The sequence below is a fragment of the Hemicordylus capensis genome, chromosome 4, assembly GCF_027244095.1.
Source record: "Hemicordylus capensis ecotype Gifberg chromosome 4, rHemCap1.1.pri, whole genome shotgun sequence".
In the NCBI taxonomy this organism is placed as follows: Eukaryota; Metazoa; Chordata; class Lepidosauria; order Squamata; family Cordylidae; genus Hemicordylus; species Hemicordylus capensis.
Window position 1 is genome coordinate 318,314,894 of NC_069660.1, and position 24,713 is coordinate 318,339,606.

The 24,713-nt window shown below is 47.2% G+C and overlaps 1 protein-coding gene across 4 annotated transcripts in view; it reads left to right on the forward strand.

The window, feature by feature from the left end:
* Nucleotides 1-24,713, forward strand: part of NAPRT (nicotinate phosphoribosyltransferase) — a 35,925-nt gene that overhangs the window by 2,696 nt on the left and 8,516 nt on the right. The window contains exons 2-10 of one of the 4 annotated variants that reach the window (XM_053245669.1): nucleotides 5,335-5,462; nucleotides 9,256-9,338; nucleotides 10,219-10,349; nucleotides 13,166-13,281; nucleotides 17,617-17,813; nucleotides 20,792-20,932; nucleotides 21,947-22,031; nucleotides 22,683-22,763; nucleotides 24,416-24,518. In XM_053245669.1, the coding sequence (XP_053101644.1) occupies nucleotides 5,335-5,462; nucleotides 9,256-9,338; nucleotides 10,219-10,349; nucleotides 13,166-13,281; nucleotides 17,617-17,813; nucleotides 20,792-20,932; nucleotides 21,947-22,031; nucleotides 22,683-22,763; nucleotides 24,416-24,518 (1,065 nt within the window). The remainder of the gene's footprint in view (nucleotides 1-5,334; nucleotides 5,463-9,255; nucleotides 9,339-10,218; nucleotides 10,350-13,165; nucleotides 13,282-17,616; nucleotides 17,814-20,791; nucleotides 20,933-21,946; nucleotides 22,032-22,682; nucleotides 22,764-24,415; nucleotides 24,519-24,713) is intronic. The other 3 variants (XM_053245670.1, XM_053245671.1, XM_053245672.1) reach the window with 3 other exon arrangements.

Consider the following 24,713-nt stretch of genomic DNA (forward strand, 5'->3'; position numbering starts at 1 on the left):
TCACATGTTTTCTGGTCTCAAGTTCTCCTCTGATCCTGTGCGTCTACAGGATCTCCAGTGAGTTTGTTCTAATGTCCTCACACAACTTAATACTATGTGCTAGAACTTCCTGGACTGTTTACAGAGTAAAAAGAAAGCAAGCCAAACTGCACGTGAAAGGAGATGGTGAAAAGAAAGTCTCTATGGCTCCGTGTATCTCAAACTCAGGCTCCCAGCAAGCCCAGCTCTACACTTTCCCTCCTGCATCACCAGCCTTGCATTTTTGTGACTAGCCTTGTAGACCAGGGGTCCCCAATCCTGGGTCCCCAGATGTTGTTGGACTCCCACTCCCATCATCCCCTGCCACTTTGGCCATTGTGGCTGGGGATGATGGGAGTGGTTGTCCAACAACATCTGGAACATAGGAAGCTGCTTTATACCAAGTCAGACTGTTGGTCCATCTAGCTCAATCTTGTCTACACAGACTGGCAGCGGCTACTCCAAGGTTACAGGCAGGAGTCTCTCTTAACCCTGTCTGGAAATGCTGCCAAGGAGGGAACTTGGGACCTTCTACATGCAAGCATGCTCTTCCCAGAGTGGGCCCCATCCCCTAAGAGGAATATCTTACAGTGCTCACCCATGTACTCTCCCATTTAAATACAAACCAAGGCAGTCCCTGCTTAGCAAAGAGGACAATTCATGCTTCCTACCACAAGACCAGCTCTCTTCCCATCTAGAGACCCAAATTGGGAACGCCTGTTGTAGACCGAGCTTTAAGCATCCGTGCCACCTTGTTTCAGTATCCACTTTGAGAACTTTGGTTGATGAGTGGTATATAAATATTGTAGTTGTAGTAGTAGTAGTGATGCACATGTGATAAGTAAGTAGGCAAACACTGTGACCCATTCAGGGATAGCAGCGGAATGGGCCAAGTAAGGGATGCTTATCTGAATCACTGGAACGTTGCTGATGAATTTGCCCTGGTGAAAGGGAGTGGCCGTTGTTTGAGACATGCAACCTGGGGGTCAGCTGGGAAAGAGAGCTGGCCTCCTCTGGTCTGTTCAGCCTTGGGGCTGGGTGAGGAGCGCTCATTGTGCCTTTGCAAGGACTAGGTGAGGTTCCTGCCTTCTGCTGGTGTCGTCGCTCAGATTGTGCTTTGCCTCCCCACTCCCTTGTGGAGTGCTTTCTTCTTGTCAGCTGCAGCAGCAGCGAGATCTCCTCTTAGGCATCTTCTAAGTTGTGGTTGAGCTGGGATCTGTCCTCTTGCAGGTTTCATCATCTGCCTAAGGCTGAGCCACTTCCCCTTGCAATTTGGGCCCTTGTTGACTTCTAGCCAACATGAGGGAAGGGCCCAGTTGAATAAGAATGATAGACTGGCCTTTGGTTTTGTAAGAACCTGAAAGATTGAGACATGGAAGTTGGACACCCTGATGTGGGCCTTGAAATACTGGGAGTAAGGGGCGTTGTGCCTCTATTTACATGTTTAGGCAGCCTGATCTCTCTCCCCTCTCCCTCCCTCCCTCCTCTCCTCTCCTCTCCTCTCCTCTCCTCTCTCTTTCTCTCTCCTTCTGGATAAAGGGATTGTTCTGCATGCAGACACAGTGAGCACAAAAAGCAGACCCCCAAGAAGAGGGTTGGAGTGGGGTCCTGCATACTGCGGGAGGCTGAGGTATGCAGGGAATCTGGCTGTTGAATGCCCACTGACCGGTCTCCCCGCTAGAGCAGCTGGGGTGGAGGGCTGCCCTCACATTGCCTCAGGATGCTGGAAGCCGTGCCCAGGTCTCGGGCACCAGCGTTGGGAGTTAGGCCCACTGTTTGGTTTCCTTCCTTCGGCACGGGCCCTCAAAGGGCGTGGGGAATTGGTTGGGCTCAGAGTGACCATGCCTCCTCTTCGCCCAGTTTGCTATGCACATCCTCTAAACTATGAGGCAGAGTGCCTTGTTGCCATTGGACAAGGAGCAGGAATTGGGCATGAAGGAATCAGTGTGAAAGGATGGAAATCTTTTATTTGCTGCTGAAGCCAATCACGTGGGTCCCTCGGAATTCTCTTTAGACATGATGACGCTGCCTTGCTGAGTCGACCCCTTGGTCCATCTGGCTTGGTCTTGTCTGCACTGATTGACAGCATAGGAACATAGGAAGTTGCTATGTACTGAGTCAGACCATTGGTCTATCTAGCTCAGTATTGTCTGCACAGACTGGCAGCGGCTTCACCAAGGCTGCAGGCAGGAATCTCTCCCAGCCCTATCTTGGAGATGCTGCCAGGGAGGGAACTGGGAACCTTCTGCTCTTCCCAGAGCAGCCCCATCATCTCCTAAGGGGAATATCTTACAGTGCTCACACCTCTAGTCTCCCATTCATATGCAACCAGGGCAGAACCTGCTTAGCTAAGGGGACAAGTCATGCTTGCGACCACAAAGCCAGCTCTCCTCTCCTCTCCAGCTCTCCAGGGTTTCAGACCAGGCTCTTTCCCAGCCCTCTTACCTGGAGATGCTGCCAGGGATTGAATCCCAAACCTTCTGTGTGCAAAGCAGAGGCTCTGCCCGGACCCAGAGTCTTCCCCCTGTCTTCTTTACATAGCCATGATATCGTTTTGGGATTCTTCCCCCTTGAGTGTTTGTCATAATGCGTGGAATGTACTATGTCAATCATGGCATACTTTTCTTGTAATATCTGTAATTTATTTATTTTTTTAATAAAAGAAAATTAGAACACCGAAAAACCCCCAACAACAACCAACTATAAGTCTGAAATTTATCTTGGCCTACAAACCCATGTTTTCCTGCCTTCTAAGTTCAGCTGCTGAGAACCTTCAAAATTTTCAAAAAGAAAAAGTATGTTATTTTAAAAGCACAACTTCAGGCTTCTTAGAAATCCATGGGAACTGGCGAGTCCCTAGGAGAATGACATCCGCTGGTAGGGAACAGTTGCCAAGTGCATGGCTCCTCATTGCATAAACACGGGACTTGCCCCAACCCAAGCTAAGCACTTGGGAGACCCTTTATTTCAATGAGAGAGAACTAAGTATGTGAGTAACCCTCTTTGTTGTTGTTACCAATGGCGTCTAAAATTGCTAGGCACTGTACAGTGATTAAAAATTAAAGTGACCTGCTCTTTACTGAAAGGTAAACAAGACACATTAGGGAGGAAAGGGAATTAAAAGGGAAGGAAGATCAATTAGAAGAGCCAGGGTGGATAACTGTGTCAAGTTGCTGCTTGGAGGTCCTGAGGGAGGAAGAAAGTCACGTATTAAGTGTAAGGACAGAGGTCAAGAGTTGCAAGGAAAGTGGGACCCAGGTGAGCAGGAAGTGGGAAAAGGGGGCTTATTATTATTATTATTATTTCATTTATAGCCCGCTCTTCCTCCAAGGAGTCCAGAGTTATGTTTCTCCTCACAACAATACACAGTTATGTTTCTCCTCACAACAACCCTGTGAAGTAGGTTAGGCTGAGAGAGAAGTGACTGGCCCAGAGTCACCCAGCTAGTATCATGGCTGAATGGGGATTTGAACTCGGGTCTCCCCGGTCCTGGTCCAGCACTAACCACTACACCACGCTGGCTCTTTCTACACCATACTCTCCACAGGAAAAGGGAAAAGAATCTATCCCTGCAAAAATAATGTTGATTCACATGAATAATATGATATAACAAAGTCAAGCTCAAAGTATTTATTGTTTTGACCATAGGTCATATCAAAGCCAAATGTACAGAAAAGCAGGTCAACTAGATGAGTAAAATAAAAACACCAGAAACTGAAGATGAAAATTAAAGTAGTTACATATCCTTAGAGCAATCTACAACATGGACAGCCAGTCTAAGAGTATCACACCCATCCTGCAGCAGCTTCATTGGTTACTGGTCTGCTTCTGGGCTAGATTCAAGGTGTCTTGAATCAAAACCAGCGTCTTGACCTTTAAAGCTCTACACGGCTTGGGGCCGAGGTACCTGTTGGACCACATTCGCCCACATGAACCTGCCAGGGCCCTCCGCTCGTCATCTCAGGCCCTGCTCATGACCCCGCCACTAACAGAGATCCGGTTGGTGGGGACTAGAGGCAGGGCCTTTTCGGTTGTGGCCCCTCGGCTTTGGAATGCCCTCCCTGAAGAGCTTTGCCATGCTCACTCCCTCAGTGTTTTTAAAAGAACCAACTAAAACCACACCTTTTTAAGGAGGCTTTTTAATGCTACATTTCTGGTTATATCTGGTAGGTTCTTTAGTTTTTATAACTCTCAGTTGTTAGCTTTTAAAATATATTTTTTTAATTTAAACTTTGTACTAATTGTGGTTTTTAACCTGACATTTAACTTGTTTACTCAATTTGGTTAATTTTATTACTTTTATTGTATATTGTATCTATTTTATTGTTTTGAGCCACCCTGAGCAGCAGTGTACTGGAAGGGTGGGGTATAAATATTTTCAATAAATAATAATTAAAAAATAAGGGTCACCAGCTATTATTGGACTACAACTCCCATCACCCACCACTGTAATACTATGACTGAGAATGATGGGAATTGTGGTCCAGCAGCAGCAGTTGGAGAGTCTCAGGTTGGCCATCCCTGATCTACAACATGAATATCCCAAGTATCATTGACCTGCTGCTTGTGCTGTTGGTACAGAGCATGGTCTAAGGCAGGGGTAGGCTACCTGGTCCTCCAGCTGTTGTTGAACTACAACTCCCATCATCCCCAGCCACAATCAATTGTAGTTCAACAACAGCTGGAGAGCCAGGGTTGCCTAAACCTGGTCTAAGGGCACACGATACAGCCACCTTGCTGCAGCGAAGTGCATCTTGGTGTGGTCAGTACCTGGATGAGTGTCCCATGTGTGCCACCTTTTGGGATGGGGACACAGCTCAGTGGCAGAGCATCTGCTTTGCATCCAGAAGCTCCCAGGTTCCCTCCCTGGCAGCATCTTTAGGTAAGGCTGGGACTGACTCCTGCCTGAAACCTTGGAGAGCCACTCCCAGACAGTAAAGACAATACGGAGCTCAGTGGACCAGTGATCTGACATTCCTACAGAAAAGGCAAGTTTTTTCTGTGATTGGTTTGTATTTGTTTACCAGTAAAATCAAGTTCAGTGCTACTGTCTCAGCCATTGATCACAACAATACAAAGATATTTTTCCAAACAGTGAAATAAAACAATGAAGCAAAAAATAACTATATAACTTTTTATAGCACAATTGGTTAACTGATGCTTGATAGAACAACTTCGTGTCATTATATACTGTAAGTAGCAACTGGTAGAACTGAATGGATTTTTATCAGTGGTGGTGGTGGTCTGTGCTTCTCTCTTTCCTCAAATTGTTGGAAAAGTTTCCTGAGTTTCATAGTTTGTTCCTTTGTTTTTCAGACATTGAATATCTTGAGTCAGTTCTTCCTGTTACTACAGATAAAGCATTCTTTGATTACTTGCTCACTGTGGATGCATCCGAAGTTTCTGTCTCGTCTGTGCCTGAGGGCTCCGTTGTCTTCTCCAAGGTGGGTATTCTGTGGAGTAGTTTCTAGCAACAGGCTGTCAGCCTGATGTGGTTCTATTCAGAGAGCACAATGTCAACTCCTTCATCATGTCTCCTGCTAAGTGAAAAGAAGGTATATGATTTGGGGCCCTCTTTTCTTTCACCCGCAAGCAGGTGCCTTGGGTGGTTTAACTAATACCAGGGACTTCTACACACATGGCTTTCAGCTCCCATCTCTGGAATTTATTTATTTGTTGTTAAATTTATATACCGCCTTTCATTAAAATAATCCCAAGGCAGTTCACAGGGTGCGAGTTCACATATCAGCCAGATTTGTCCCAAAGTTGCAGTGGGCTATCAGGGACCAGTTCACACACAATTCTGGCTTTCCCCGAATTAGGGCTGCGCATTCTAGCTTAGCCCGAATTATGTCTGTGGTAAAAACAATCCTCAATTTGCAGCAGCTTTTTCTGGAAAAAACGAGGTTTCTGGTATGCTCCAACGCTTCTCCACAATGTGTGGAGGGGCCATTGCCAATAAATCGGATTTTTTTCCAAAGCTCACACTTTCGTCTTTTGTTTTGTTAATATTTGCTGGGTGGGTTTGCAGAACGCCAAGCATCAGCGGAGGGGGCTGCTTGGCAACTTCCCTCGCCAAGGAGAGACTCGGAAGGGGAGTTTGACCGCTGTGCTCCTTATTGTCTGCTTTCCCGACTGTGGCTAACTTTGCTTGGGGAGAATCCCCACTGTTATTGAAATGGGCTAAACGGAGAGCTGGTGCCCTTTCGGAATCTGTAATAAGAGAAATATAGCAAAGGGCTTTGGACACTGGAAGTACTGCTTGCTGCTGTGCACTTCTTCAAGTCTGACTCCCTTCCCCCACCCCCGCCCGCCCCGCCAGAGGCGTATCTAGGGAAAATAGCACCTAGGGCAAGCCCTGAAATTGCACCCCTGTCCAAACATCTTTAACTTTAACTTTACTTTAACTTTGCCATAATATCAGCTCAAAAATACAAGTCAAGCTCGTTAATCTTTTAATTAACAAATTAATAATCTAATATAACCTTAATGCATATTCAGAGATAAATGTGGGTTTCTTTTTAGAAAATAGGTACACACTTCTCATAATGCTGTTTCATTCGGGCAACTGGGCCTTGCATTTCTTTGTTGCACTGTTTGCATTTCACGGACATGCCTGTCTTACCCACAAAAACGTCATTAAAAGGTTCCCAAATGGGGTCTCTTTCACAGCCTGCTGCCATGTTAGGTGTTTCCCTTGTACAGTGGAGGATACACTCCAAAATCATTTCCTCAGGATTGCATGACTAATTTGTTCACTTTTGTTTTCCCTTTCTACTCCCCACCCTCATCTCTTGCATTTATAATAATTTACCTGTATAACTTCTCCTCACTCAGGTCTACTCCATCATCCCGAATCCTCAATTAATTTGTTGACCATCTTTGTCACTGCACTTTGGGGGCAGCAGGGAAGGGCTTGACTGTGTATGTGTGCTGCATGTACACCACCTGCAGAATAGGATTGATCAGGACTATTATCTCTTATCCTCATATACTGCTCTTAACATGTTCATATAATATAATAAGGTTATGGTTATTATGCATGATGATATCTTTGACCTAGGTTCGTTTTTTAATGAATTAAAAAATGAAATCAAATTTAAATCAAAAAATCAATTCAATTTTTAAAAAATCAGATTTAAATTTTAAATAATCAGATTTTTGATTTTTAAAAAATCCATTTTTCTCAACCCTGATTAAAACACAATGATAATGACAGTTTCCAATGCAAAAGGACTTGGCACTCTGTGATATTTGAGCATTTAAGTTTGGCAGCTGAAAGGGTTCCTCTGTTGGAAATTGTGGTTTGCAGCATTTGTGTGCGGAATATCTTTTGCATACAAAGCTAAGTCCCATCTCCCTAGACCCTGAAGGAACTAATGGAATTATCATTTGCCTGTTGCATAGCAGTAATCAACGATCTCTTGTTTATTATTATAAACAGCCTTCTGGCCCTCTTATCATGGAGTCTGATGAATGCTATAAGTTGCAAATGCATGCTGTAAGCACTTGCCATTTATTTCAGCCAGCCTTTGCTGCCTAAAAGCATCTATTCATCTTTCTCACTCTCCAGAGGGAGAGAAAGGGAGAATAGATGCTTTTAGGCAGGAAGCCCTGCCTGAAATGACACTGAAGAGCTTACTCCGGCTCTTCGGAGCTCAAGGCATGTGATGTCAAGGGGGCGTGGCCTCAAGCGCCAAAGAGTTGGAGCAAGCTCTTCAGCGTCATTTCAGGCAGGGCTTCCTGCCTAAAAGAATCTGTTCTTCCTTTCTCTCCCTCTCTGTCTGGAGGGAGAGAAAGGGGAATAGACACTTTTAGGCAGCAAACGTTGCCTGAAATAAAGGCAAGTGTTTGCTGGGAGGGGGCCAGCGGTCGCCTCTCCGACTGCAGTTGGGGTGGGGGGGCGGGGCATGGCAGGCACTTTGCGCCCCCTTGCAGTGGCGCCCAGGGCACATGCCCTGCCTGCCCTACCCTTGTTATGCCCCTGCCCCCCATAGCCTGCCTTTTCCCAGCAAGGCGACTGGAAACCGAAGGCTGGAGAGGAGAGAAACTACCTGTGATCAATCATGCAGCTTTGCCAGTGTTTATCTAAGACAGAACGGGGGCAAAATAAAGCCAGCCACACATGCTTTCGCTGGTGATAGGGAGGCAGTGTTGTGGTGCAGGGAGCACAACTTTTGCGGGTAGGCTTTGGGCAGGGAGAGATCGTGTTTGCTTCTGGCTGTGTAAAAAAAGTTTGGTGAACCTAGAAAATCCGTTCGAGGCTGGGCTCAGTAAACAGTGTTGGCAAGTGGTGGTGGTGGGGACCCTTATAAAGAAAGGATTGGTGCAAGGTTCATTTGTGGGGGAGGCAAATGGAGGGGGCAGCTTTTCAACTTGTGTTGGAAACTCAGAGCTTAAAAAATGGGACTCAGTTGTTTGTGACCACAATGGCACTCTGCACATGCTCAAAGGGGCTGTTTTTCTTGCATCACATAGTTTGGAATGGTTCTAGGTGGGCCCTAGTACTCATTAAGCCGTGTTGAAATGTGAATTGTCAGCCCAGGCTAGCATCTCTCCAACTTCTCATTCATTTTTGCAACTCGAGAAAGGAAACTTTGGAATCATTTCTGTGTGTGGTGGGAGAGGAATCACTGAAAAATAGAGCCCATTGATTTTGTTCATACGAATAAATTATTCTAGAGAATCCCTCAGTTGTTATGGATAAAAATGACACCACCCCCAAATGTGGAGTGGTTTCTACGAATATCCATGCAACGCAAATACATTCACTGAGCTAACGCTTTGGGTTTGTTGTTTTGACTAGTCAGTCTTGCAGAATGCTGACTGTCAAACTAACAACGAAAAAAAGGTCTCTCACTGCCTCCTCCGAGATGTGATTAGTTGGAGAAAAAACCCAAAGCAAGCTGTGGGAACGCACAGAGGAAAAAGATCTGCATGGATTGTGGAGAGGAGCCGACCCCATGTGAACGATCCAGTGAATCCCCTGAATTAAACAGCCGTGAATCTACTGTGAAGCAGATTCACTCTTCGATAACCCCGCAGCAGGAAGCCAAGTCTGGATAACTTCCAGGTGGATTTTTCCAGTTCTGTTTTAAGAAGCACTTTGGTTTAAGGCACAACCTTTTGGCGACTAATGGAGGTTCCTGAAATGGCAAAGAAAGTTTTGTGTGTTGGCCAATTGCACAGGAGTTGTTGTTCTGGGGTACAAACTTGTTTCTGACCTTCTTTCCCCAGGTACCGTTATTCCAAGTGAAGGGTCCTTTGCTAGTGGTACAACTTCTAGAGACTACCCTGCTGTGTTTGGTGAACTATGCCAGGTGAGGATGTGAAGGCTCGCTGAGCAATCGGGGTTTCTTAAGTTGTGTGTATATACTGGTTAACATTTGATTAAATGGTCTTTTGACCAGGGATTTAATCCATACATCTCAGACCCTGTAAATATAGGTGAGGGCTTAGGAATCCCCTGAAGGCCACTTGACGGATTACCAGTTTCCTACATGGAAATCATTTGCTTTTATTTTATTATTTTATTTTATATTGTATTTTATTTTATTGCATCGCATCGCATCACTGCATCTCCTAACACCTGACTCTCAAGGCAGTGCATACAACTTAAAACAATAAATAGAACTCAATAAAAACAATTGATCAATTTTAAAATAATAATTTTAAAAATAGTTTTAACAAAAACATTGTAAAAAAAATAGTAGATTGTAAAACTATTTTTTACTATTACCTACTATTTTTTGAAAATACGTAGGCTGTAATGTGTAACGATGCTGCACAAAGATATTACGCGTCTGATTATTACGCGTCCCCAGTTACTGAGGAACAGAAGTGGCAGGGCTGTTGACCACTGAGGGATGCTGGGTGTGATGGACCTTTGGGTCGAATTTGGCACAGCTTATGTTCAACTAGAGATTGTTCCTAGTTTAAAATCCCTATCCAGGTGCTCTGTAGGTTCTTTCAGTGACAAGGTGCCCCAACTGTACAACCCCAACTTCTAGTAAAAATAACTTTTCAAAAAAATCTCAGTGATGCATTATGGTGCATCAAAATGCATTTGTTTCTTTCCCCCTTTGAAAAACATCCGGCCAGTCCTAACGGTGTCCTCGTTTGCCTCCCTGCAGTGGCTTGAGTGGGTTGCAAGAAAACAACATGAGTGGTTAATGTTTAGCCTGGCTTTTTCTCCTGCAGCCTTGTAGCTACCAATGCGGCCAGGTTCCGGCTTGCTGCAGGCCCACACAAGAAACTCATGGAGATGGGGCTGCGCCGGGCCCAGGGCCCGGATGGGGGCCTCTCTGCATCCAGGTATTCGTATATGGGAGGTAGGTCTGGCCCTACGGCTTGAGACGTGACGCAACTCTTGCTCTTTTTTCATGTTGGGTCTCCAGAGCCTTGGACTCTCGGTGGGAGGAGCTTTGGGGATACGAGGTGGAGCCCGGCAGATTGGGGAGGAGCCTAGTGGCCCACAGCATAGCAGGGGGCAAAGTTTGAGGTCTGAAGGGGAGCCTGATAGTGGACAGGGAGGGTTGGTTCAAACATCACGCGGAACCTGGGCTCCGTGCAACATCCCCCAGACTCGGGAACATGCGCTTCCTCTTCCCATGAACATGCGAGCATCTTGTTCCGGTTTAGGTAAAAATAAACCCGGGGTGCCCAACTCAAATGCCCCCGTGGGTCAGAACCAAGGTGTGCAGGGGCCAAGGTCAGTCTTCAGTGCATTAATTGTTACACTGAAATTATAAAAAAGATGAATGAAAGTGAGGTGGCAGGGAGTTGGGGGGGGGGAGTCCAGGGGAAAGACAGATGGTATCAGTAGGCTCTGGCCCAGGGACGGGGGACATTTGGTCTCAAGTGGCCAACTGCACTGAGCCGCTGCTGCTCATCAGTGGGAGAGGCCAAGAGTTCTTTGGGGCTCCTGATGTTGCTACAGGATATTCCTTCCTGGGGGGCCAACAAAAACACCCTCATGGGCCGGATCAGCCCCCAGGCCTTATGTTGTGCTGGCCTGAAATAAGCCAAGATCAGATGTGATGTCTGAATCAACGTCTTGGCTTACTTTAACCTACTTGCTTGAAATAAACCGCGATCTGTAACTCGCTTCAAACCTTGGGTTCAGATGGTAATGCATTTCAAGCAATTAGGTTGGAACAACCAAGATGGGTTGGTTTGGCTGCCACGACCAATCCTGGTTAACCTAAATTGGAAGCCAATGTGCACATGCTCCTGGGACTCGGTAATGTCTTGTGAAACCAGGCTTCAACTGAGGCTCCACGTGACACCGAACCAGCCCACATCTGTTCTGCTAAGTTTCAGGCTCCAGAACATCTGGCGGCATCTGAGTCAGACCTCTGGTCTCCATGCAGGGTGCACAGAAGAACTGATGCTAGACCCCGGAAACAGGGAGCAGCACCTGAAGAGCATTGCTCAGTGCACCTGTGTACAATCGATCTACATGCCTGTCCTCCTGTTATTTTTAGCTTCAAACATGAACTAGGCAGCCAGAAATGGGAAGAGTTTGCACAAAGAGAGCCAGGGAAGCTAAAGGGCACGCTTAAGTCCTCTGGTTTTCAAATGGACGAGGACTTTCATGGTTTGGGTGGAGAGAAGGAGAGCTGTGTTGTGCTGGCCACACCCCTGCACATGATGTCATATGCAGGGGTGTGGCCATCATCAGGAAGTGGGGCCACGGTGCCCTTCTGTCACTCTGAGTTGGCGCTTCATTCAGACACTGTCTGGGTGCTTTCTTTCTGACTTTCACTGCTGGGAGCAAGCCGGGTCATCTGCAGGACTTCCCTCACTGGGGGCAGGGTAAAGCCAGCAATCCAATACCCCCTGCCCCAAAAATATGCCCCATTGAATTCAGAGGCAACTGCCCCTTAATGCCCATGGGAGCAAGTCAAAGCAAAAAGCACCCAGCCAGCACTTGAACGAAGCATCAGCTGGGAGCAGCAGAGAGGCCACATGGCCGCTTTTCTCGATAGTGGGCAGGGGAAAGCAGGGAATGAGCATCTGGCAACTCCTGGAAGTATTTGGGGCATCGATGGCCCAAGGATGACTGTCCCCATACCCATGCTTTGTCATAGCCATACACCTGTTCATTTGTACCCTATCTTCATTCTGAAGTGGCAAAGTTCTGGATGGGCTGTAGCATAAGAGCATCTCTGTATGTGGATCAACCACATTTGAGCCATTTTTGGAAGGGCGGTATATAAATCAAATAAATAAACTCTCTAAACTAATGTCCAGGTAAAGGTAAAGTGTACTGTTGAGTCAGTGTCGACTCCTGGCGACCCCCAAGCCCTATGGTTATCTTTGGTAGAATACAGGAGAGGTTTACCATTGCCTCCTCCCGCGCAGTGTGAGATGATGTCTTTCAGCACCTTCCTATATCACTGCTGCCCAATATAGGTGTTTCCCATAGTCTGGGAAACATACCAGCGGGGATTCGAACCAACAACCTCTGGCTTGGTAGTCAAGCCATTTCCCTGCTGTGCCACTAGGTGTCCAGGTGCACAGCTATAATTGAACAAATGTCCTTGGGCCCCTGAGAGAGGGCCCTCCCTTTGCCTGGGTTTCAGCTTGTTCTTTTTTCTCTCCTCCAACCCCCTGCTTGTATCAGAAGGCAGCGGCGGTGGGACTGGGGTGCATCTTTACATTTTGTCCCAAGGTTCCTGCCCGTTGCCCCATCTTGAGCACTGAGTTTTGTAGATGGATAATACATTGCATGCAGAAATATGTTCTGGCTTGTTCTGAACGTTTTGGTGCTAAACTTCATTTGACTACCCTGAGTTCTGGTACTTTGAGAGGGAGAGAATAAGGAATTAAGTTAATTCTGAAATGCATCAGTGTAATGTGTGCTGCTCAGAGTGAGGAATTGCCAGGCTTCTATGCACAGTAAAGTAAATTGTGCTGTCGAGTCAGTGTCGACTCCTGGCGACCACAGAGCCCTATGGTTTTTCTTTGGTAGAATACAGGAGGGGTTCACCAGTAGTCAGCACTAAAGTGGTCCCAAAGAAAACATGGAATAGCAGCAGTAGCCGGGACGTCAGGCTTTGCTGTGGTTCCTTCCCTCTTCCTGCCCTCAGCACCACCACCATGCATGCCACACTGCGTGCCACTATTCTTCTCTCTGTTCCAGGTTTTGATTTTACCAGCAATGTCCTAGCTGGGAAACTCTACGGGATTCCATTGCGGGGAACTGTGGCTCATTCCTATGTGTCTTCCTTCACCTCGCTGGCTGAGGTGAACCCACGGGTTAGTACAGAGTGGGGCAGGAGGGGAAGAAGTGGTGGCAGGAAACTGCTTGTGAAGGTCCCTCGCTTCCCAGAATGCTTGCCATGGCAGGGGTGGGATCTAGTCTCTCAAATAGGAGGAGGAGGATGAAGACAACTACAGGGCTGTAGCGGATATAACCCAGCCTTTGTCTCAAAGCAAGCCCACGTGGAGGGAAGAAAAATGCTGAATTGTTCCTTCCATGTTTGCTCAACAAAGGCTGTTCCATTAAACTTAAACTGCTTTTTCCGTAGTGCTGCCACCACGCCCACTTTTTAACAGAGTTTATCCCCACCTGGTGTCGGCGAAATTCCAGGGAAACTCTCCTCCTCTTTACCTATGGAAAAATACAAAAATCCCTCCACGTGCAGCTTCCATGTGGTGATAAAACTTAGTAGCAAGTTGCTGAACAATCAAACTTGAGACATATTTGCATCAGAGTAAACCCCCTTTTCCTGAGTTAAAAATCCACTCAGAGGCAGGTGCAATACAAAGAACAAATAGAGAAAAGCTTTATTCAAAATACTACAGACTACTTCCATCTGAGGCTTTCTCAGCTTTTAGTTACAGGTAAAATAAATGTTCAGTCGTTGCAAGAATACTTCAAAAAGCACCCCAGTTTCAAGGAACAGGGATATATGAGGAACCTTTAAAAGCTCCTTTAGGTTACAGAGACTTTTGCAGCGCACTTGGGCACAGGTTTAGCTTTTTTTACATTACAGATAAACAAACTTAGAACAATTGTAAGAATTTGCAAAGCACAAAAAGGAAAATATGTTTCTGACACTTACTAGCAAACTGTTCCCTAGACTAAATCCCTTTTTCTGTGGAGACTCAACCCTCACATGATGAGCTGCAAGTATCCTGCAATCCTGTCTCCCAAGGATCTGCAGTCCTTTTCAGTAGCCAACTCCGTGGCTGCCCATCCTGTTGAAAGCACCTCCAGCCTCCAACTGAGACAAAGAAACCCCTCTCTTCCTCTCTCATGGCCCTCAGGGTCCCACCCACCGTGTGCTGAGTGGCTGATTCCTAGCCTGTCAGTCAGGACAGTACACTTCCAGTTCACTCTTTAGAGGAAAGGAAAGGCTGTGATTGGTTGATGATTACAACGGCCCTCAAGATGGGAATATGGGTGTCTCTCTTCTAATGTCTGGGTTAGTAAATGAGAGCAGAGCTCCCCGCCCCCATTCCAGCTGTAGCTAGAACTTGCCTTGAGTGACAGAAGTAGTTTGGCTACTTTGAGCCTCTGGGCATTTCAAGATTTATTTCAAGGTGATTTAAAATCCATATATTTTGATCACTCTGCCCTTGCTGATCTCTGAGTCACCGTTACTGTAATTGTTATGAATGATCATAGGAAGTGGCCTTCAACTGAGTCAGGCCATTGGTCCATCTAGCTTAGTACTGTCTACACTGACTGGCAGCAGCTTTTCCAAGGTTTCATGAAGGTGTCTCTCGCCATCCTATTTTGGAGATGCCAGGGAGGGAAGTTGCTGTTCCTAAAGCAGTCCCATCTCCTAAGGGGAGCAGCTTAAAAAAAAAATTCTTGAAACCAGGAAGGTGGCCTAGAAGTTTACAAATAAATGAAGTTGCAGAGGCCCTATTCAGATGTTATTCAAAAGACATTAAAGGAGGAGACGTGGTCTTGTGCTGGTAGCAAGCATTAATTTTTGGTGTTACTAAGCAGGGTCCACCCTGGTTTGCATTTGTATGGGAGACTATATGTGTGAGCACTGTAAGATATTTCCCTTAGGGGATGGGATCGCTCTGGGAAGATCACTTGCACGCTTGCATGCAGAAGGTACCAAGTTCCCTCCCTGGCAGCATCTCCTGAGTGTCCTGGGAGAGACTCCTGTGTGTCACCTTGGAGAAGCCGCTGCCAGTCTGTGTAGACAAGACTGAGCTAGATGGACGAAGGGTCTGACTCAGTAGAAGGCAGCTTCCTATGACAGTGTTCTTGAGTACACCATCGCAAGCGGAAAAGGATGTCTGCCCATGACACTGCAACCGTCATTCCTGCACACACACCCCGCCCATGACACTCATGTTTGCACAGCCATGACAGTGGGCGTTTCCGTGAGTGCGAGGCTCAGGCGCCAGGGTCTCCTGCTCAAGGAAGCAGCCACTATCATGCTGACAACTTTAGCTGCTCCAGACAAAGGCTGTGTATGCATGAGTGTCGTGGGAGAGGGCTGAGGGAGAGATGGCCACTGGGCAGGACTTCCATTCCCGCTTGGGACAGTATTCTTGAGTGCACCATTGTTTTGAGTAATGTCTGGATGAGGCTAACGAGTCTTGTGGCAGTTTATTGTGGCACAAATCTGTTCGTCTTGAGAGATGCAAGGAGGTTCTTTGTTTTTGCTGCCACAAAAGATTGACGCGAAGGCTACCCTCTGGAATAAACAAATTCCTTTTGCCTCTGGAGCTGTAGGCCTAAGACATCCCATATATGGTAGGAGTTCGCAAACTTGGGTGCCCCCAATGGCTTGGCCATTGCAGCTTGGGATTATGGGAGTTGAAGTCCAACAAGATCTGAGGACCCAAGTTTGAGAATCCCTGCCATATATGCTATGGCATGGGTGCACAGTTTTGGACCTCCAGCTCTTGTTGGACTAATAAAGTGTGCCTTCAAGTTGATTTCGAGTCCTGGCGCCCACAGAGCCCTGTGGTTGTCTTTGGTAGAATACAGGAAGGGTTTACCATTGCCATCTCCCACGCAGCATGAGATGATGCCTTTCAGCATCTTCCTATATCACTGCTGCCCGATATAGTACCAGCAGGGATTCGAACCGGCAACCTTCTGCTTATTAGTCAAGCATTTCCCTGCTGCGCCACTTAAGGTGGTTGTGGTTAGACTACTACTCCCTGAGTATTGGCCACTGTGGCTGGGGATGATGGTGTTGGGAATTCTCTCTGGTAAGAGAAACGCTTTTTCATTATAGCAGAGTGCACAGAGGCACAACACAGCGAAATTTAGTTCGACATGCATGTATGCTGAGAGTAAAGTAACTTGGAGCCAGTTCATAGTTTCAAATCAATATAAGTGGTATTTATTAGAGAACTCCATTCTAGATAGGAAAGTGAAGAGATAGGATCTCTAATCTAGCTAGCTAGTTGGATGCAGATGGATTCTGCATCTCTGCACACATGGTGCAGGGAGAAAGGAGCTTGCATGTTGCAAGGGAGAAGAAAGGGAAGAGAAGAAAGAGGAAGGAAGTGGCTGGAAGGAAGGAAGTCCCTAAGAGTAGCAATCTACATATCAAAGGGATAGTGTCAGAGCAGTAGAGAAGGGATGACCAGTGTCTTGACCCTCTAGCCCTCTGACTCACTAGTCTGTCCTCCTGTGTCACTGAGACAAGAGACCGTGCATAGTCCTTCACTTCCAACAGATGGGAGTTGTAGTCCAACAGCAGCTGGAGGGCTGAAGATGTGCTACAGTGACCCTGCCTTTCTGTCCCATTAATTCCCCCGCCCAAGGCTTCTAACAAATAAAATTTAAAGCAGAACAATAAAATATCAACGAAATCCATTCCAAGGTGACAGTTCAACAGATAAGAACAGCCTGCATTTTTGGAAAGGAGAGCAGAAATTCCATTCTTGTCCATTCTGAAAGTAGACAAAGCAATGCAGTTACTTTCTGTCTGGCATCTAAATACAGTCAGGGAGTGAGCCAGATGGGTCTCTCAGGGTTAAGAATTTCACCGTGTGGATGCCATGACCAAGAAGGCCCTGCCCCAGAGTGGTACACACAGCCAGACCTCCCTTGAAGACTTGAGCAAGTAGTTACAGGGAGGAGAAGTTCCTTCTTCTCTGGCTTCTTCTCCTGGCTCTCAACCCCAAAGATTATAGCACAAGCCTGGCAGTGAGAATCTGGGAATAGCTCACTTCAGACCACAGGATGGTAGATCCTAGATCCCTAGATGGCAGCCAAGGCACAAAGGCTGTGAGCAATGGAAATGGAGCCATAGCTCAGTGGAAGAGCATCTTCCTAGCTTGCAGAAGGCCCCAGGTTCAAGCCCCGGCAGCATCTCCAGGTAGGGCTGGCAAGCGCTCCTGCCTGGAACCTCGGAAAGCCACTGCCAATCAGTATAGACCAGGGATTCTCAATCTTGGGTCCCTGGATGTTATTGGACTCCAACTCCCATAATCCCCAGCTAAAAGCTTGGGAATTATGAGAGTTGAAGTCCAATAACATCTAGAGACCTAACACTGAGAATCCCTGGTGTAGACCATACTGAGCGAGATGGACCAAGGCTCTGACTTAATATAAAGCAACTTCCTGCGTTCCTGTGTAACGTCTATATTTTTCTCCGACAGAGCCTGCTACCCCTGGGTAGCAAGGAGGAGCCCGTGGATTTTCTGTCTCTCGTGGAGACCTGGCTGAGCCAGGTGTGCCAGTTACTCCATGTCCCACTGGATCAGGTGAACTATGGAGAACTTGCAGCCTTTGTCTCCTACGCCATCACTTTCCCACACAACTTCCAGGGGTTGGTGGACACCTACTGCGTCATGAAGTAAGAGGAGTTTGAAGAAGTCCAACTCCAGCCCCAGTCTGGAGGGCAACATTGGGACGGTCTTGGTGTGCTTGAGCAGTTTCTGCTCATTTTTATCAGGGTTGTGCAGAGGAACCGCCTGATGGGATCTTCCTTGTCCATGACTGGAGGAGGGTGTCCCGATGCAGAGAACAGGACACCCTCCTCCAGTCATGGGCAAGGAAAATCCCTTGTGCCTTGGGCGGGTCCTGAGACAGAGTTTGCACATTTGTTTATTCAATTTATATACCACCTTTCACTTATCCCAAGGCAGTTTACAAAAGTTAAAATACAATAAAACTCCATAAAATCACATTAAAATATTAAAATCAATTAAGACCGTCAAAACACCAAAAAGCAACGGTGATGGAAACAAAACAGAGCAGCCAGAAAGGAGAGACTAGCAATCCCTAAGGGGTAAAAGCCTGAACAAGTAAAAGCGTTTTCAGTTGCTTTTTAAAAGCACCCACAGATGCCAGAGAATGGACACCCACCGGGAGAGTGGGCCTTGAAGCATCCTTGGAGGTCCACTCTTGTTCATTCACTGAAAAGGGGGCACATTTAATGGAGCAGAGCTGGGGAGGCTCCAGTCTTGTGGGCTCCACTTTATTTTTGACTCGAGTAAAAAAGTCCATTAATGAGACCCATGTGCAAAACCGTAGCCTTTGTGTGGAGACAGTTGTCTACAGGGGTCCTCAGCCTTGGGTGGCCAGATGATGTTGGACTACAACCCCCATCATCCCCAGCCGCATTGGTCATTGTGGCTGGGGATGATGGGAGTTGTAGTCCAACATCATCTGGCCACCCAAGTTTGGAAACTCCTTGCCATGAACCATACACTGGGATCATCTATGTTGTTGCGAGCCACCCAGAAAATAATTTGTTACGAGCTAACAAAGTTTATTATTATTTTGTTGTTATCTGCATGGAGAGAGGCAAGACTTCAGCTCTGATTGCAGCACCTGACAGTCTGGTTTCCAAAAAATGGAATTTCTTTTTTATTGTTCCTTTTGTGAAACCATTGGCATCTGGCAGTAGCAGAGCGGCAGCCCATGTTCTACCCTGCCAGCACCCACTCCCTCCACGTGATGTCACATGCAGGGCCCCCGCCCCCTTGTGTGTGTGTGTGTGATGTCAAAGGGGGTGGGGCCTGGAGCCCAAGCCAGCCCTCCTGATCTCATTTCCAAGCAGCACTTGCTACTGGATGCTGCATTTCCCTTCCTTGCCCTCCCGCGAGGGAGAGGAAGGGAAATAAACGTGATCCAGCAGCAAGTGCTGCCTGGAAATGAGATCGGGGGTGGGGGAGCTGGGGTGGACCCTCTGGCGATCGGGCCATGCCCCCCTTTTGAGTGACCTCACATGCAGCAGGGGCTCCGGTGGCCCAGGTTCTTTGAACCCGTTTGCCCAGTGGTGGCTCCGCCAGTCTGGAACCCTTGCCATTCTATTGCAAATTATCCAGCAGATCCTGAGCTCCCGTCTGCCCACCGCCCAGGAACTCTGCCTTGCTGGTTTATCTGGGTGATTTTTTTAAAATCAGCACAGCAGTTCTGTCATTCAAGGCAGCCTTTCTCTTCCGCTTTTCAAGGTGTGAATGGGAGGTGCAGATGCAGCTGTGCAAAATTCCCACAACGGTGCTCGAATTATAGTATTGAATTTGGAAGGGATCCCAGGGGTCATCTAGTACACCCCCAAAGTATGAGAAATTAGGTGGTTTGGAGACATTTCTTTCCATTCTCTGGGCAACAGGTTTCTGGTCTGTTGGATACAGCCCTCTTGTCCTTTGTGCAAAGCCTGCCCTGACCTCTGTTTTTGGAGGACGAGAACACAGTTTGCAAACAGGGTAAGAATCTGGTTGGCAAACAGTGTTTTGAACTAACCGTGGTTAGCAAAAAAGCGGATGCGGATGTGCAGCAAGCGATAGTTCTCTCTGAGAATGGGAAGGACCTGCTTGTGTGAGAGGGAAGCAGGGAGGGGAAAGACGCCCGAAAGCCTGAGAGGGACTCCCCATTCTCTAAACTGAATTAAGAAACAGGCAGCATTGCATCTGTGCCGGCCCTCAGTGTTCAGAGCGAGGGGAACCATCTGTACTGTATTCTCAAATTGTCAAAGCAGAATGACTCTGACTTTCTTAGGTTTGGGAGGCCAGCTTACAGCAATGGAGCACTGGTGGAGCTTTTCCAGACCTGTGTCAGTCTGGGCTGCAGAGAGGAGACTGCATGTCTAAATGCTCTCCCTCAGATGAGGCTGTCTGGCAAACCACAGAAAAGAAATGGGATATATCCTGGCAAGTCCAGCTACTTTGCCTGACTCCCTTTCATTGCCGTCCTTTCAGCGTGACTGAATTTCTAATCTCTTCCGTGGAAACTGCTTTCACTTGAACTTTGCAGGCCCTGAAGGAAGCTGTTCTGAAAGACTCCCTCTGAGGAAAGGCGAAAGCACTTGTGGCTTAGAAGAAAATCCAGTAAGCCAGGCAGATATGATAGAAGTTTATAAAACTATGCATGCTATGGAGAGAGAGAAGCTTTTTCTCTCCCATAACACTAGAACTTGGAGTTGCCACATGAAACAGCAATAGATTCGGGACAGATTTTAAAAAGTGCTGCTTGGGAAAACATATAATTAACGTTTGTAACTCGCTGCCACAAGACATGGTGATGGCCACTGACTTAGACTTGTTTTTTAAAGGGTTAGACAAATGCATAGTGAAAGGTTAGTCTATAAATGGCCTTCATCTGTGATAGCTAAATGGAACCTCCATGTTCAGAGGCAGTGTATCTCTGAATATGTGATGCTGGTTCGAATTAAGAATGGCTGCCTCCTTCATGACCTGGTTGTGAACTTCTGGAGGGGGCCTGCTTGGCCAGTCTTGGAAACGGGATACTGAGCTAGATGCACCTTCAGTCTGACATTCAGCAGGGTGAGCGGCTTACGGTCCCATTGTGCTCCTTCCCCATCTGCAGGAGTGGCATCCCAAACTTCTGTGCCGTAGCCCTTGCCCTGAACGAGCTGGGATACCGAGCCATCGGAGTCCGTCTGGACAGTGGGGACCTGGCCAAGCAGTCGGTGGAGATCAGGTGCTTGTTCCGGACCTGCAGCAGGCAGTGAGTGCTGAGCCACCTGGGCTCACATCATTCCGGATTTGCATTTTGGAGAGGAGGGAAGGGGTCGGGGGAGATCTTCACAGAGCTGAGGAGGGCTCTTGCCATCACCCCTTAATGCTCATTCCTGAAAGGGAGAGACGGTAGCTCAGGGAAAGTGCTACCTTGCTCTGCAGGCAGAAGGTCCCAGCTTCTTCAACTAGGGCTGGAAGACTCATTTGGAATCCTGAATAGCTGCTGCCAGTCAGAGCAGACAATACTGAACTAGGCAGGCCAAGGGTCTGACTCAGTATGAGGCGGCTTCCTGTGCAATCTTTGAATTTAACCAAGCTTCAGTACATGCAGCTTCATTGCTTCCTGTTCGTTCCTTGTTCTCCTGGCCTCCCTCTTTCCCCTCAGTGTCAATGTTTAGACTGTAAACAGTTCATCTATGTGTTCCTAAGTGGGCCCAGTTTTTGCCCGGTAAAGGTTAAAAAATGGCTTCTCTGCCCTCCGCGCCACCCCCTGATTTGTGTCCCCTGAGGACGAGGTGCTGGCACAGACCCTCAGATATCCAGATGACAGACCGCTTCCTTCCTTTCAGTTTCAAGCCTGGGGTGGATGGGGAGGGGACCCACAAACCCAACGTCCCTCCAGCCCAGATCCTTTAAACTCTGCCGACTTCACAGCTCAAAGCATCCTTTGGGGTTACTTAGGATCAGAGGGAAAGTACTTCCTCAGATCCTAATCTTCAGGGCCTCTTCAAAGGAGGCAGAGCCCTTAAAACAAGGGTTCCCAACCTTGGGTCCTCAGATGTTGTTGGACTACAGCTCCCATCATTCCCAGCCGCAATGGCCAATGCATGCAGAAGGTCCTCAGGCTCAACATCTCTCATTTAAAAGACTCTGAGGTAGCAGAACTAGAAATGGCCTCCCTGCCTGAGGCTTTGGAGGACCATTACCAGTCAGAGCAGACAAGACTGGGCTAGGTGGTGGACCAGAGGGGCTCTGTCAAAGGAATCTCTGTTTTCCTCTTCAGCTTCCAGGTCCCCTGGTTTGAAACAGTTCCCATTGCTGTCAGCAATGATGTGAGCGAGTTGAGCCTCAAGGAACTGACTCAGGAGGTAAAGGGTCCTTGCTTGGGGGGCGGGCAGGGCAGGTACAGGACTAGGGGGTGTTTGGTGGTATTTCGGCCAGCACCCTTGCTCTTTCTCTCTTTCACTTATATACTGCCCATCCTAGAATGGCTAAGGGTGGTTAACATTTTTTTTAATTTAAAAAAAAAATTAAAATAACATTTTAAATTTTTTAACATAAACATAAAATAAAACAGTAAAAATGGACATGAAATCATTTTTTACAACCATTTAAAGATTTTTCTTTGAAAGAAAACATATTTTCATTAACTGGCATTTCTGTAGTCGACTTCAAGTATCTGAACTATTTCACATGATTATCTTAGTAATCTTTACAGCAGCCCTGCAAGGTAGGTCTGCTTTATCCCTTTATTTCAGGTAAGAAGCTGAGAGCAAATGGATTGCCCACGTCCAGAGCTGAGCTGTATAGTGGGGGGTCTCCTGCTCATCGCACAAGCTCTTAACCCGGGTGCTCCACCAGCATTTTTTGGAAAGCATAAATTGACCCCCTTTTGAATTCACGAAACATGGATATATTATTTTTGTAGGTGACGGGATCAGACTTAATGAAGAATCTGAAATCCCCGTCTCAGAAGGGAGACTAACTTTTTTGCATTCTGTTCTGCCGTGTTGTACTAGGGAAATGAAATTGACATGATTGGCGTTGGAACTCACCTGGTGACCTGCCCCCTTCAGCCATCTCTGGGCTGTGTCTACAAGGTAATGACTTCCCCCATTTCCCCATGATGCACTTGAACGGGCAGTCAGGTTGTTTCCTGGCTCTCTTTGGTTCTGCAATTTTCGTCACACCCATCTGGGTTCGCTTGCCAATGTTAAAAAACTATATTTGAAAAGAGAGAGTTTGCATACTATTTTGTGTCCATTTTATGCTGCCTATCACTGAATCTTGACTCCGGGGGGAAATATGGCTTCCTGAAGAAGCCAGCTATCCTTTTGGGGGCAGAAATCTTCTAGTTGTTTTGATTCTGAAGAACATTTTGCACAGTTTAGGCTCTACGTGGCAAATGTTTGGGCATGAAGGACGGACTTGGGCCAGATTTCTATGGATCAGTCACTGTGGGTCACATGCAAATGCCCTGCAAGAATCATAATTGTTGGAGCAACAAATTTGATCCCCTAAGTCACACTTGTATCTATATACAGTCGTCCCTTGCCTGTTGCTGGTCTCCCAATCGTGGATTTGAGTATCCGTGACTGGGAAATTGTGGCCGCCCACGCCAACCACACCCCAGGTATCCAAGGTTTGGCAAGTTTAACAAAACAACAGTTTTTGGGGAGAATTGGGGGGGTGTCGGGTCATTTCTGGGGGCTCGGGAGGTCATTTCAGGGGTCATTTCTGGGGGTTAGGGGGGAGATTCTTTCTATTTATTACCTTGTTTTTGGTCGCTTTGTGACTGCAGTTCCCCTAACCCCCCTTCTCCATTGACTGTACTGCTTTGCCAACTGCGAATTTGCCTACCACAAGGTTTTTACAGAAAGGAGCCCTTGCGGTTGGTGAGGGACCACTGAATTCTGTGGCAAGACATGGTAAGAGAAAGCAATGCACTTCTCCTATGTCTTGACTTGGGAAGCTAGAAATCTTCCCCAGGGCTCTTAAGACTTTAGCAGTAGCTGCTTTTTAATCTTGAGGACAAGAAACGTGCTTCTGAAAAAAGGCAAAACCATTACAGGAGGCTGGAACTTGCAACTAGGTTTTTTTTTCATTCTACCCTTAGCATACTTTAAGCCTTGTGTATAAACAAGACCTTTATAGCCATCATCTGACATCATAGTGCTTAGATAAAGACCAGTCTGCAAAGCAATGTTGCCTAGATCGGGGTGGCCAGCCTGATGCTCTCCAGCTGTTGTTGGGCTACAAATCTCATCATCCTGTGTGTTTGGGGATGATGGGAGTTGTAATTCCAAAACAGGTGGAGAGCTTCAGGTTGACCACTCCTGCCTAGGTGCTGCTTTAGCCTTGCGGTGGGGACCTTACCTACATGCCATCATCTCTATCAATTCCACAATCACTTTAAATATGTTGCAGGCTGCTATAGCATCCCATAGTCACACACATGTTGATTTAATTGTTTGAACCAATTCAGTCCAGTCACTGTCTTTAATACTATAATCCAGGGGTTCTCAAACTTGGGTCCCCAGTTGTTGCTAGACTACACCTCCCATCATCCCTAGCCACAATGGCCTTCAGGGATGATGGGAGCTGTAGTCGAACATCATCTGGGGACCCAAGTTGGAGAGCCCCGCCTGGCTGCCCCTGTTCCCCATGCTGCGTTGTTCCCTCCATTAGTACACTGATTGCCCCATGCATACAAGTGCCAGGTTGCTTTTAATGGTCCATTTCTCCCACTCAGCTGGTTGAAGTGAATGGCTGCCCAAGACTGAAGGTGACTGAAGACAAGGAGAAGGCAACCATACCAGGAAGCAAGGTGGTCTACAGGCTCTGGGATGCTGCTGGTGAGGAACATAGGCACATAGGAAGCTGCCATATAAGGATGTGCACGGAACCACAGCGGGGCGGTTCGAAGGCAGCGGAGGGTTTCCCTTTAAGAGCGGGAGGAGGGTGCACTTTCCCCTCCCACCGCTTTCCCCACGCAGTCGTCAATTTTTTAAAAAGCCCATCAGGGCAGCAGTATACCTCCCTGCCACCCT